The following is a 14,686-nucleotide window of genomic DNA, read 5'->3' on the forward strand; positions in this document are numbered from 1 at the left end:
GTTTTGGGAAAAGAGCGTCGTATCCAATGGCTCTCTCACCTCTCATTTGTGCATATGATATCATGTAAACATGCCATCATGATTGAAATAACAATGCATTAGTCACATTTTCTTCTCAAAAAGTTAACGATGTCAATTCCCATCGTCTTCATAGATCCAAACAAAAGCTCGGAGCTTTTTCTTCGACATAACCCCACATATATTCAACAGAAGTATATAGGAGCAGTGCTGCCTATTGGATCTGAGCTGCTTAAAGAACGACTAATTTCGGCCCCCGCTCCACCCAAATAGAAGAAGAAGAAGAAGAAGAAGAAGAAGATAGGGATCTGCTTACATGTGCGATTTGTAATTTGATATTAAAGAGTTTTGATTCTAAAGACAAGAACATGAGTCTTAGCAAACCTCATTTATTTTCAAATAAATTTCAGCACAAACTTAAAGCCTTATATATAGAGGCATCTTAATTAAGAAATGAAAACATTCTCTAATCTCACCTGACAATTTGAGTTTTTTATTGGACATCTTTTTACATACACACGCATGCACCATAATTCATGCAACATCATGCAATCTGACTTTAGTATTATACAATATAAATAATAATGTTTGATGATGTTGGCAACCTCCTGGAGATTGGATCAAAGTTAATACAGGTGGGGCTAGTAGGGGCAACCCACTGCTGGTTGTATTGTTCGGGATGGCAGTGGTATTTGGCTAGCTAATTAAGGATTTGAGCTTAATTGTGCCGGGGGTTCATTTTCCCCCCTCCTGTTCGTCCTGGAGCTGCTGATATGTTAACTCAAGATTCAGGTGGGAGTGGCTTGATTGTGGTGCTAAGGCCCCTTTAATTACCAGAAAAGAAAATGATGTTGGCAACCATCCAGCATGAAACTAATTTTCTAGTAATTGCTTGCTTTTGGTTCGCAGCTTAAACAGCTTAGAACTCCTTCGCTAGAACAGGAAGACCTAATGTCATTTTATTTGTCATCCACCTCTTAATTTTGTTCTTCTTTCATATCGTCTTTTTCCATGAGTACTAAACAGCGTGATCGGTCTTTGATCTATTTAGAATAATCACAAAATAGTATAATATCCACCGGGGAGTTTTACCATCTTCCATTTTTAATAAGATCAACTCCTTTTGTTGACCTAACAAGAACCACAATCCACATTAACTACATAAAAAATTACAAAAACGAAATAGAAACAATAAGAAGAATTAAGAAATGAAAAAAATATAACATTTTTTACTGGATGAATCATCAAAATTCTCAGTCACACACCCACCTTTTCTCTCTCATTCTTTCTCTCTAAAGCAATGGGAGATATCGATCAGAAATCTAAACTGAAGCTATAAGTATATACAATATAAAAAAAAACGAGATTTTTCTTTTTCAATGAAAGTCGATAATAGTATTAGAAAAGGTACCAGCCAGTAAGAGAATGGCTAATGGCTACTAAGACAAAAAGTTACACTAGCTTAAACCATACAATATGCTGACAGAAAATCTAGATAACATAATAAGAATCATGATTAAGAGAAAAAAGGAACTTGATAACAGAAAATAACATGTGAAAAGTAGCAGGAAAATGCGTTTCTAGATCAGGGAGAATATTAATTTGCTTTGGAATCTAACATCTTCTGAACTTCTTCAAGAAAACTTCTGGATTAGCTACTAAACATAATGCATCTTATAATACATGATCGCAAACTGGTGCAACAAGCCAATTGCAAGCTTCCAAGATCAAACGTGTTAATTTGTGTTGACAAGGCTGCACAAGTTGATCACCTAATTAAGAGATCCCAGTCGAAGTTCCAAATCCAATTCATCCTTGGAGTCACGAACAAGACCAATCTCCAAATCTAACCTCACAATCTCAGCCTTCTTCCAGATCTTGAATCCATCTTGTTGCGTGAAACCACCAAAGTTTTCAGTTGTGAAGAAGGATTTTCTGGTTCCGGTTGTTGTTAAATCAGAAAGTTCAGAGCTTGAAGGGTCAAGAATGGTACCATCAATGGTCCATTTCTTGACTTCAGAAGCTAAAGGTGGTGTAGATAGTGCAGAAAGAGGAGGAGACACCAAGGATGGTAATGTGCGAGTGAATGGAGGACATAAACTAGGGTTAGGGCTAAGGTTCGGAACAGGACACTGAGCGTCCCTTGGAGGTGACCTTCTTAACCTGGCTCTATCTCTCCTATGAACATTCATGTGACCGCCAAGAGCTTGAGGAGATTTAAATTCCCTTCTGCAGAAGCTACACGTGTACGATCTTGGAGGCCATGAAAGACTATCAAGATAATCTTCTCCAAAGCTTTGGCAGCTGCTAAGGTTCCATGAATCTCTGAGTTTCTTGTTGCTGTTAGTGTTGTTGCACGCTTCACTGCCAATACTATGATCTTCCAAGCTGCTGCTAAAACTGTTCCTCTCCATGAGTTCTTTACGGTTCGGTCAGACCTAGCAAGATAAAAAAGACAACAGCATTCTAGCTCAAATCAAGTCAATTTATAAAAGCAAACCACGATAGTAAGAAACCCTTCTCTCAAAAGTTAAAGAGTACAAAAGAAAGAGATGGAATGAAAGAGGGAAACAAAACTGACCAAAAGATGTAGTCTATGGAGATGATCTAGACTTGGGTTTTGGGTTTGAGAGAGAGCGAGAGGAAAAGCGGAGTGATTAATAAAGTTGGAGCAAAGAGCACATCAAATTCTGAACCAGAAGCTGAAAATCCCCTTGAAGGTACTCATCCCCAGAAAAGTGCTCCTGCTCCACATGTTTTGGCCACTGCTTGCTATATGTACTGGAACCTCGGCCTGCCAGGTTATTACCTTTATGCCGAATCTAGCTCGAGTTATTGGATGCTCTTCACTTGTCATTAAATTTTACTAAAGTACATACGAGTCTAATTTTTGTGCAACAAGTGTAATGAAAACTGAAGAGGGATCATGTATAGATGGGCACAGCTCAACATGCCCAATGACTTGTCTGGATATAATTGGTTGAATTAATTTAATGAAACTAGCTAGGAAGAGAGAGAGGAGGCCTTGTTGTTTGCTCATCACCACCAAAATGGGTACCCTAATAGCGAGGAAGACAAAATTCTGTTTGTCGATGATCGTATCCCAAGGCTACCACTACTTCACGAGATCCTAATTAATTACCCTCTTTTTTTTCTCCCTAAGCATTTACCCCTTGTTCAGAACAATTGCTTTTGTTTTTTTTAATAATATAATCGTTCGGGATCAATATATTGATTTTTTTCGAAACAATATATAAAATTGAAACAAATATTAAGGGCAAGTTATATGTCCTCCAATTAAAGGTCGTCAAAGATATCCCTTTAGTTTTATTAATATATTATATGGACCTCTTATTAGTAGCCACCCCTTGCTTGAACCTTGTTAATTATATATAACCTGCAGCGGATACTACCATATCTCATCAACAAAGAAAGAAATAAATAATAATAATTCGATAACCATAGCAGAGCATGATAAATATTCTTCATAGAGCTTAAGATTTTCAAGATCCTGGGTAAAATATACTGCAGAAAATGGTAGCAAAAGGAGGGGTGATGGATGCTCCTACAAGAGCATCTTTTGCACCCCCGATGATGGGACTACGTTAATTAATGGAAACTAAATTTTCACGCAGCCCGACTTTTGCCTAATTCATTCAAGAATGAATGCAGTATTTGCTACAATCTCTCTTTCCTTGCATTTTATTTATTCATCTAGTTTTTCTCTTTACTGGACCCTTGCAATTTGTTTATCTTTTGCACATTCGTGGGCAATAGTTGGAAGTATAGTTGCTACAGTGTTCATGAGAATTGCAAGTAGCCAGTTTCATTTCATTCCAAAAAGCTTTGATTTGCACAACTCCATCTACTTCAAAGACAGGTTATCTCAGTGCAGCAAGATTTGTTTTCCATTTTCAAGTGAAAAGAAGGTGGAGTTTTTTCAGAGAACCCATATGGACAAAAGATTGTGCCACATTTAGCATAGCTTTCTTGAAAGAATAGTGGCCAGTAAGGGAGCCTGTGGTCTGCTATATATAGCTGTGATGTTGTGAGGTTCAACAGCCGAAATTGCAGGGTTTACCCGCAGTGCAATCCGGTGCCGTCTGCTCCACTCATAATTAAAGATCGAGCGCCACACCAAAAAGGTTTGTTTTTTTTTTTTTTTAATAATGATCAACCAGCTCTAACGATTTAGTTACCATGTTTATCAATGAGGGGGGGGAACAAAGGAGAAGAATGCCTGGTCCAATGCTAGATCAAATAAATACTGTATTTAATTGTATTGAAGTTGTAAAAAATTCCCAATTTTTTTTTTAATAATTTAGGTTTTAGAGTAAAAAATATATTTTTTCAATCAAAATTTTCTCTTTTTCTATGTGTATTTTTTTTTGTTTGACGAAATCATGATTTTTTCTTTATATGGTCTTTTGAATAAAAACTTAAAGCAATTAAAATGATTTAAATTTAGGAGAAAAAATGTATTTCTTTAATAAATTATTGAAAAATCAAGTTGTAGGACATTCAAACCCAAAAATCTTAATTTTTAACTCATTTCACTTAAAAACATTTAATTTTTTTAAGAATTTCAATGACTTATCCTATTCATAATCTTAAAACATCATCTAATTAGTCTAAAAACTAAAATTCAAATCAAATGAAAAAATAATTATGAGTCTCAATCAATACTTTCCAGCATAATTAGAGATTCAAATACTTCCATTAAATACCTCTAGTCAGGTGGAACTTATATATATATATATATATAAGGTTTGTCTATTTTTGTATTTCAGAAATATTTTTAAAAAATAATAACATTTCTCTTAATATTTTAATTTATTTTTATATAAAAATTATTTTAAAAAATAACCGTTATTATAATAATTTATAATCAAAACATGAATATCAAGAACTTGAAGAGTCTAATATATATATTAAAAAAAAATTAAAGAATAAAATTGTAATTTTATGGTTCTCGAACACTAGAACCTTTGAATTGTCGACGCATTAGTTATAGCGAGCCGCATTGCATTTGTCTTTGTGATTACAAGAGCTAGCACACTAAATCTGCTTTGATTATAATTGTAATATTTTTAACATGGTAATCAAGATTAAAGCATGCTTGACTTAATTAATTATGGCTGAGCCAACGTTGAAAGAGTGGCATATCGAATTTGGTAAGGGCAGTACTAGGATTACTTAATGTCCCTAAACTTGATCGACTTGATGTCATCAATTAAATATTTATAAAAAGAAACGGAACCGATTCACGAGCATTTTCAGTTTTGTCGAAAGCTATCAATATATATACATGTGATAGCTAGCATGAACCTGACTGGAAACCCTACCAGCAGAACAAAAGGCATACTGACATAAAGCAACTCTTTCTAGTTTTGCTTTCATATTCGAACTTAGATCCCTCCGAGAGTTGAGCCACATCTCAACACGCAAAACACAAAATAGCAGCACTGTTTTACTTTTTATATCAATACTAATTAAGAAATCAAACATTTTATGCACCAGAAATCAGAAGCTTGAGATGCCAGAATTCCATCTTCCACAAAAAGTCAGTATATTGATGAAAATCTCTCCATTGGTAAATGAAGCGGAGGCTTTAAATGCATCAGAAATCAAGTTCTCTTGCTTCTTCGTTGGCACCATTCGTTCCTCTCCATCAGTCTTCCCTCCTAAGAGACCAATTATAATTCCCACACATGCCTTCAATGGATTCACCTCCAAACGATCCTGTTTCAAAACCGAATAATATTTTGGGTCAGTAGGGAAACTGGGTCAAGCTCGAATTCTTCTTCATTGAAGTTCCAGCCACTTATCCTTCTAAACTTCACATTTTGAACCCCAGTGTCACCCTCTATATCCTCGTGATCCTCTTGTTCTTAAATACCATTACCAGCCTGGCTTGACATCCCATACAAAGCCTTAACACTTGGCAACCCATGGAAAACATTCTTGACCAAAAAGTCTAATCCTTAACAGTTTTTGAAGAGAGAATGCTTTAAGAGCTTATCAGTTCAGGGTCTGTTTCAAGGGCCTTGATCAAGAAAAGAAGCAACCATATGACATGCACTGCCGAAACTATGAAAATTGAGGTTGAAAGGAAAACGATATTGAGATGAAAAGGGCTGAGAGAAATCCATGATGTTATAAAAAGTTTTACTATAAAAGAGAAAAACTGAATAATATTATGAATAATCAAATCTATATTGAAATAACTCATAAGCCGGGAAAAATTACTAAATATGATAAATTTCAATTATTCAGAGAAATAAAAATACGGTAAATTGACAAAATTTTAGAAAAAAACAAAAATAAATATCATCACAAAATAATGTCTCTAAGTTGTCGAAAGCTGAAAAAAAATCTAGAAAAATGGAGGCCTGAATGATGGAATTTGGGGTCCAAAACAACCTCTAGCAAGCATGACTAGTTACGTGCGAAGAACCCGAAACAAGCTTTTCGAATTGGGTGATTGGTGTCATTCTAACGCCCGTAGCAAAAATTATGACCAAAATACTAAATGCGAGCAAATATCTCAAACCGAACCTAGACTACTATTTTCTACTATCCTTGCGCCGGTCTGCCCTTTCATGGTAATCCAGCAACATCAACCTCATATCTGACAGCTTAATTGCTGCAGAATCTTCTGCATCAGTGTCCATACATCACCTTCAAAGCCTTAGAAAACTTCCTGTTCCTGCAATTCTTCTTGTGCTTTTCATCATGATAATCAGAGAATCGAAACCTCTTCGTTATCTTCATGATCGAACACCTCGAAGGAGGTAGGTGAGATAAAGGAGGGCGATAATGGGCTAATTCCAATGCAACAATATAAAAAGACCATATATCATCTTTGAAACTATATCCTGTATGTGAGTGTATAACCACTGGTGCCATCCAATACGGGGTCCCTGCAGTATCAGTTTTAACCTCATGCTTGATGAGCAAGTCAAAGAGGATGATCTTTCATAGGTGTTCAATTCGTAAATGAGGCTGATACGCCAAAATTTGCGAGCTCTACTTTACCGTTCGATTATATAAGAATGTTTCCGTCCTTGACATCCGTGTACAAATGGCCTTGATTATGAAGACAAGACAATGCGTTTAGGGTTTCCTTGAGAACTATATAGCAATGCATGACTCTGGAAGACCATCAGGGAAAGAAAAGTAGATTGTGGATTGAAGAGAACCTGCAGACATGAAAGGCATAACCATCCAAAGATGGCGATCAACAGTGAAAGAACAACGAGATTCAAGAATGTTAGGGAGTGAAAGAAGTGACATGGTCTTGGTTTCACGTCTTAGACCATCCAAATCGGCTCGAGATTAATCCAGATCAAAGCATTTGATAGCAACAAGAGTTGAGTTCATGGGGACACATGTTGCCTTGTAAACTGTGGCACTAAAACGAACACCAATCCCGTCCAAGATAGTGTATGCTTTTGAGTCGAGTATTGAACCCTTTTGGATATTTGGTCTAGTACGTGAGCCATGAAGCCCGTTATGGTTTTGTCATGACTGAGTCTCGAGAGAATCTTTTTGTTTTGTTGATTTGGGTGTGGTGTCTTAGGGAGCTTGACAATACGGAGAGTTTATTTTGGGAAAGAAAGACAAGGGAAAAAGGGGAAGAAAGTAGGTATTTTGCAGGCGGTTTTGTAGTGGTGTTTCAGGTTTAAAAGGGAGAGACGCAGTTAGAGCGTTGATCGATCATACTGTAATGAAAAAAGAGCCAGAGGATGCATGTGAACACAGGACTGCTTTTCATATGTTCACTTTTCTACAAATCGCTCAATGTAGCTTGGATCTTGGACCACCAATGACTTGCAATTTAATGTTGTTCAGAGCTAGAATAATAAATTCATAAAATCCTAAACAGATAAAAGTCTTGTGCAATAAGTAGCAACTAATTAGTAGAGAATCAAACCAGAGGATGCCCTGCATCTCCAGAAAATGCCCCGCTCAAGGACTAAAAATAATAGACCGTTATCTATGGAGGACATGAGTGAATATGATGTTGTGAATATGATGTTGTGCCCAGCTGCCTGAAATCTCAGTTTTTGCTGTCTTACAAGGTGAGTATAGTACAAAGGCCGATTTATACTGGAATAGAATGAACGAGATTCCATGGCAATTTACCACCTCAGAGTCATGTCCCAAGCACAACAAGAAAATGGTGATTACAAGAGACAATAAGGTGACTGGAGCTAGAATAATAAATTCATAAAATCCCAAACAGATAAAGGTCTTGTGCAATAAGTAGCAACTAATTAGTAGAGCATCAAACCAGAGGATGCCCTGCATCTCCATAAAATGCCCCGCTCAAGGACTAAAAATAATAGACCGTTATCTATGGAGGACATGAGTGAATATGATGTTGTGAATATGATGTTGTGCCCAGCTGCCTGTAATCTCAGTTTTTGCTGTCTTACAAGGTGAGTATAGTACAAAGGCCGATTTATACTGGAATAGAATGAACGAGATTCCATGGCAATTTACCACCTCAGAGTCATATGTCCCAAGCACAACAAGAAAATGGTGATTACAAGAGACAATAAGGTGACTGGAGTGGGAACACGTCCTTTATCCTTCCTCAGTAACATTCCTTCAATTACAGGGTAGTTTACCATCAATATGTAAAGTGATAGGAATACCTGCCCAAATGTCTCATTCCAACTTCCTGCAATGAACATCTCAGCTACTCCTCCAATAAAGGAAACCATGTTCAGAATGATTAATGTAATAATTGGCGTAAGTATCATTGTTGATGCTTGGAAATTCAGTTTTCCCATTTGATATAATGCAACTTGTTCATCATCGGCTACTTTGTTTGTCGGCAGGAAACTGGCTTCTCTCATGCCAAAGCATTTCACGATAGCATCTAAACTACCAAAAGTGTAGGCCGTAACTGACTTCATCATCCAAACGCGCTGCTCATTTAACAAGGTCTGGATCGAGGCTCCTGTGGATAGGATCTCTTCTAAATGTTTCAAGAGAGAAGCTAGAAAAATGAACGAAAAGACCATAAACCATGAAGATGAGACCTGTTTCAGAACACAAACAAATTTTAGAGCCTACAGCTATTAAGCGAGTAAACTCGTTAAAGTGCCGAAACAGGTTAAAAAGATACAAATGAAAGTCTTCTTTAGAAATTTAATAGCTAAAACTTGGGACTTGGAAGAATTAGTTCCTCCGCCTCCTTACGACACCTCTTGAACCAGCAAAACAACTATATTTCACTCAGAAATGAAGAAATACTGGCCTTCCATTGCACTGTTTCCACAGCCAATGGTGAAAAGCCAGAAGTGTCTCTCCACCAGAGACTTTTTTTCGTCTAAATATCACCAATCTCCCACAACATTCGCCGTTAATATAAAATTTCATGTAAATGACTGCTGCTATCAAAACGAGAGAGAACAGATGAAAGAAACTTAAAATGGAGAATTAAGATAGAAGACAAGGGCATTGGTATTCTTACCTGAGGGTATATGGAGATGCCATTAAGGAGACAAAGTTGAGGCAGCGTAGCTAAACACCACAAGGGCAAGAAATAGAGAGGCTGAAGTGCAAGGTAGCCATAGCACATGGTTTGAAGTAATGGCATTCTCGATAGGCCATAAATGAAAGGGCAGAACTTTGAGAGGGTAACTTCAAACAACCCAGAGTTCCATCTCGTTCCTTGAACTAGCAAGTCATTCAAATTTGTGGTAGAGATGCCCAAGAATGCTGGCTTTGAAGGATTACAAAAAACAGAAGTTTTCCCTTTGCAATGCAAGATGAACCCAGTAAAATAATCCTCTACTACTGAATGATACAAGAAACCCATCTGCTTTCAAAGCATGAAGAGAATACATAAATTTATAATCCATAAGGATTTAGAGCAAAAAAGAAAGCCAGGAATTGATCACGCCACTCTTGCCTGTTCACCCCAGAGAGTGTTTTTCTCATAGGTGCAAGAGGATAAAAATTGGGCCTCTTGTTGGAGTTTGCATGATGATTCTGTATTCTTGATGGCGCTATATTGATAGATATTGTGAATCGACCTAATAAACTCATTCGAATGTCCAAAAGATTGTTTTAGACGCACGACATCTGCATCATGCCAAGTGACAGATTAATAAGTGAACCAGACCACTTACTCAGTATCCTTTGCTATGGAAAGAAATTTTTGAATGGAAGTTTCAATGCTATTTTGGTCGAGGAGTATTGTTTTACTTTTCTCTGAAAGATTGCCATACAATGCTTCTCTCTTCATGTAAAATCCAGTGCCAGACAGAACTGGTCCTTGAAGCCCATCAATTCCTGGCCACCTTATCTGAAACACAGTATGAAAACATCTCTACATAAGAGACCACTAATCACTGCAAGTCACGCATCAAAATTCCCAACAATGCCGGAAACTTGATAGGACTCATCAGTGGACAGGAATCAATTTCTTCAAGGCACTGCAGTATCCATGAAAAAGCAAAAGGAGATTAATTTATTTACCACGAATATTTTTCTCAGCTGCCCATCATAGATGTCATTCTTGTTGATGTTGTGAAATTTCTGAGGGAATTGAACGAAAGCCAGCGAGGGAGAAATTTTTGGATCAAGGTGGAAACACATTGCTTGCCTTGCAGATGTTGGGTCATTACAGTACATGTCACAATCCAGTACCAATATGTAAGGCGAGTTGGTCATGATACCAGAGACCCTAAGCTGTAAAAATTAATGATATCTTGTGATTATATTTATGTGTACTTGCACGCACAAACATGTTACTAAAGGAAACAAAAGAAAGAAAGAGCGAGAAGTGGAGAGACAGGGAAGTACAAGAACATTTAGTGCTCCAGCTTTGAAATGATGAGAATGAGAAGGCCTTTTCTCACGAGAAACGTAGACAAGAAGAGGCATTTTGGCCTGTCTTATTCCAGCAACATTTTTAGGCTCATCATTTATCACCTGCAGAAAAGTGCCAACTGTTGCACATCAACAACTGCAACAGAACAGAAATGGTAATGAATCCTTGAAATAAAAGAAACAGGCAGTAGGAATCGAAAAATTGGCTTTCTCGATCAACCGCTCCAAACATTAGTTTGTAGAACTCATACCTCGATTACCGGAGGATGATCTTTGATGCTTGTGGCCTCTTCACTTCCAATAATTTCTCCTGCTTTATTGACGCGTTCTTTGAAAAGCTCGTATTTTCTCTGCAAAACCAAGTACTTCCATGACCATGTAGTTTAAACAGAACTCAATCAAATTCTCACAAACATTAAATAATTGGACAGACATGAAATCGATGATCTTAACTTAGTAGGATAAAAATATTCAAACCTTGATCTTCTCCTTTTCCTTCTCGTATTCCAGAGAATGAAGGGGACCAGAATAATTATCTTCCAAACTTGAAAAATAAACCTTAGGACACCTAATCTTGATTCCAAACTTTCTACAAAAAGGAAGCCAGGACCTGGCAAACAACCATGCCTCTCTCATACCTTGAAATGTTAAAGATGAGCCCCCATCATCCGAAAGATACACAGAAAGCTTATCGGGTGGATAATCCAGTGCCATAGCTGACAAAACAGTGTTCATTACCTCGAGAGGTGGTTCCTTCTTGTGGTCTGCAGTGCATATGAACACATCAATACCAGGAAGCTCTTCATCCTCTGGCAATCTTTCCAGGAAAGTTGTTCGAGAAACTGGCCTCCACATATAAGCTTGGTCAAAAAGCCATATGATAGAAAGCAGCATCTCAGAGGCAAAGACTAGAAGATAAGGAAGTGAAGGTTTTGGTTTCGAGGATAGAAAAGAAGAGAGTCTGTAATAGAACAAGGCTACTAAGGCTGTGAAATGAAGGAGAGAATATGAGCGGTTGATTATGGCAGAGGATATGCTAGGAGTGCAGGCATGGAGAGGAAGAGACTTCATTTTTGGTCACTGGTTGTTTAGTGTTCTTCTGCAATAGAAATCTTCCAAGATATACTCATCAATTCCATTTCTAAAGGGTTTTAAGTTGGTTATATATATGTATGGTCCCGCATCATATAATATAGACCACCATATTAATTAAAAGGATAAATAATTAGTTGTCTTTCTAATTTAATTGTGTTTACTACTGTAGGAGACAATAGCAATTTTAATAAAAAAAAAAGAGAAAAATAGAAAAAAAGGAGGAAGTTGAGATAGCTGAATTGATTGTCTTCTTTCTTTAATTTCCAGCTCGTTTATTGTTGGATCGGGCTGAGATTTTGACAGCAACTTCTAGACACGTTATTCTTCATTCTGAGTGGTTGAATCGAAGATTGGTGGTGTGGAAGCTGGCCATTTTGACAGAAAATGAGGCTGTCAGTATTTTTAGTTTTTCTCAAATACTTCTTTAATCTTGTTGTATTCCAAGAATAAGTTATTCTTAATGATATCTATATTGTAGCTTTTAGTTAAATCTAAGGAAGAACAGTTGTGAATCCATTATTTGTTGATAGTGGAAGTTTTGAGGTAGACTATGGTCTCGTGGTTTTTCCCGCATCGGGTTTTCCACGTAAAAATCTTGGTGTTGATTTGTGTGATTGTTGTATTATTTTTGTTGATTGTTTGATCCTGATTTTAATTGCATAAAAAGAATTGAAATTTGTGAATTATGAATTGATCCAGTCGGATGGATGTCCAGTTATTTGTTTTTAGTTTTTTCAATAAAATGGTATTAGAGCACTGGTTGTGTAGATTGAATTTCTTGTGCACTTAAAATGGAAAAGAAATATTCGGGCATGATAAAGCTCACTTCCTCTAATTATTTTCTATGGAAAACAATGATGGAAGATCACTTATATTGCAATGATTTGACTTTGTCGCTTGAGTGTAAAAGAAAAAAGTATGATGAGATGAATGAGGCAAAATAGAATGAGCTTAATAGAAAGGTGATTGCTTATGTTTGAAAATGAGTATCTTCTAAGTCCATTAATCATATTTCTTAAGAACATGACTGTTATACAGTTTGGAAGATGTTGGAAGAAATCTTTACTAAGAAGAGTGCACAAAACAAGGTTTTTATAATTAGAAACCTTGCAAATTTGAAGTACAAAGATGGTGAAGATGTTTCAGTGCATATAAATGAATTACAAGGGTTCTTGAATCAGCTGTCATTGATGAATCTTGAGTTAGCTGATGAGATGCAAGCACTAATCCTATTGAGTTCATTGCCGAATAGTTGGGAGACTTTGGTGGTGTCACTTAGCAATTCTACTCTGAATGGAAAGATCACTTTGAAAACAATGAAGAATTGTATCCCTAATAAAGAGAAAAGGATGAAAGGGATAAGCACTTCCGAGTCTTATGCATTTGTTATAGAAAGTCGAGGGAGAAGTCAAAGTAGGTTCTCTCACGGCAAGCAAAATAGAATCTAGCAATAGAAAAGGCAAATGGAAGCCAAGAGGAAGATCTCAGTTAAGGAATGGAATTAAGTGTTATTATTGTGACAAGCTTGGGCATATTCAAAAATATTGTAGAAAGTATGAAAGAGATAAAAAGAGTAAAAATGAAGACAAGAATGAAAAGAATGGTATAGTTGTAGTTGTATTTGATGATGATATTGCCATTATTTATAATAATAGTTGTGTTAATCTTATATGTCAAGATACCACCTAGGTTGCAGATTCAACAGCCTTTTACCATGTTACACCCTAACGTGATTTTTACACATTCTACATTGCTAGTGACTTTAATCAAGTTAGGATAGGAAATCAAGGGATGGCTAGTGTTGTGGGCATTGGAGATGTTTAATTGAAAACCAATACTGGGTGCAATTTGATACTTAAAGATGTTAGGCATGTGTCTAATATGCGCTTACACTTGATCTCTACAAGTACTCTTGATGAAGAAAGCTATCATAATTACTTTGGATATGGTAAATGAAAGCTCTCTAGAAATTCCTTAATTGTTGCTAAAGGGAAGAAGATGGGTCTCTATATGTCACAAGCCAAGGGGATCAAAGGAGAGGTGAATGCAATTGAAGATTGCTCTACTGATTTATGGCATAAATAGCTTGGACATTTAAGTGAGAAAGGCCCTAGCATCCTTGCCAAAAAGAACTACATTCCATTAAAAGGTATGAACTTGAATACATGTACTCATTGTTTAGTTGGTAAACAGCATAGAGTTGTGTTTCAAAGATCACCTTCACATAGAAGATCACATGTTATTGATTTAGTTCATACTGATGTTTGCTCTATGATTGATAAGTCTCTTGGGTGTGCATTATACTTTGTTTGTTTCATTAGTGATCACTCTATGAAACTTTAGGCTACCTGTTTAAAATCCAAAGATCAGGTGCTTAATGTCTTTAAAGATTTTCATGCTAGAGTTGAAAGAGAAACTGGTAAAAAGCTGAAATATATTTGAACTGAAAATGGTGATGAATACAGAGGTCCTTTTGATAAGTACTGTAGGGAACATGGTATCAAGTTGGAAAAGACAGTTCCTCAGACTCCACAACAGAATGGAGTGGCTAAGAGAATGAACAGAACCATTGTTGAAAGAATTAGATGTATACTCTCTCATGCAAAGTTGTCTAAGTCCTTTTAGGGTGAGGCAATGAAGACTGCAGTTGCCATGATCAACCTTTCTCCATCAGTTCCTCTTGAATTTGATGTTCCGGATAGAGTTTGGAAAGGAAAGGATG

General features: G+C 36.6%; 2 protein-coding genes across 2 annotated transcripts; both read right to left on the reverse strand.

Moving 5' to 3' along the window:
• Positions 1 to 1,443: 1,443 nt before the first annotated feature.
• On the reverse strand, positions 1,444 to 2,990 carry LOC105129955 (transcriptional regulator SUPERMAN). The gene is made up of 2 exons (XM_011032231.1): positions 2,600 to 2,990; positions 1,444 to 2,456 (listed from the first exon to the last, which is right to left on the reverse strand). The coding sequence occupies exon 2, from the start codon at positions 2,430 to 2,432 to the stop codon at positions 1,791 to 1,793; it is 642 nt and encodes a 213-aa protein (XP_011030533.1). The 5' UTR covers positions 2,433 to 2,456; positions 2,600 to 2,990; the 3' UTR covers positions 1,444 to 1,790.
• A 4,882-nt stretch (positions 2,991 to 7,872) lies between these two features.
• Positions 7,873 to 12,030, reverse strand: LOC105129956 (cellulose synthase-like protein G1). The gene is made up of 8 exons (XM_011032233.1): positions 11,347 to 12,030; positions 11,121 to 11,219; positions 10,843 to 10,971; positions 10,516 to 10,728; positions 10,243 to 10,342; positions 9,947 to 10,119; positions 9,506 to 9,853; positions 7,873 to 9,071 (listed from the first exon to the last, which is right to left on the reverse strand). The coding sequence occupies exons 1-8, from the start codon at positions 11,938 to 11,940 to the stop codon at positions 8,523 to 8,525; spliced, it is 2,205 nt and encodes a 734-aa protein (XP_011030535.1). The 5' UTR covers positions 11,941 to 12,030; the 3' UTR covers positions 7,873 to 8,522.
• Positions 12,031 to 14,686: the final 2,656 nt, after the last annotated feature.

The sequence above is a fragment of the Populus euphratica genome, unplaced genomic scaffold (genome assembly GCF_000495115.2).
Source record: "Populus euphratica unplaced genomic scaffold, PopEup_1.0 scaffold17.1, whole genome shotgun sequence".
Taxonomy (NCBI): Eukaryota; Viridiplantae; Streptophyta; class Magnoliopsida; order Malpighiales; family Salicaceae; genus Populus; species Populus euphratica.

Excerpts from the sequence above, each read along its gene's own strand:
- LOC105129955 (XM_011032231.1), bottom strand. The coding sequence starts at position 2,432 with ATGGAGAGGAACAGTTTTAGCAGCAGCTTGGAAGATCATAGTATTGGC.
- LOC105129956 (XM_011032233.1), bottom strand. The coding sequence starts at position 11,940 with ATGAAGTCTCTTCCTCTCCATGCCTGCACTCCTAGCATATCCTCTGCC. Across the intron at positions 10,729-10,842 it reads CTGGAGCACTAAATGTTCTT|CTTAGGGTCTCTGGTATCAT; the intron begins GTACTTCCCTGT and ends TAATTTTTACAG. Across the intron at positions 10,343-10,515 it reads AGCTGAGAAAAATATTCGTG|ATAAGGTGGCCAGGAATTGA; the intron begins GTAAATAAATTA and ends ACTGTGTTTCAG.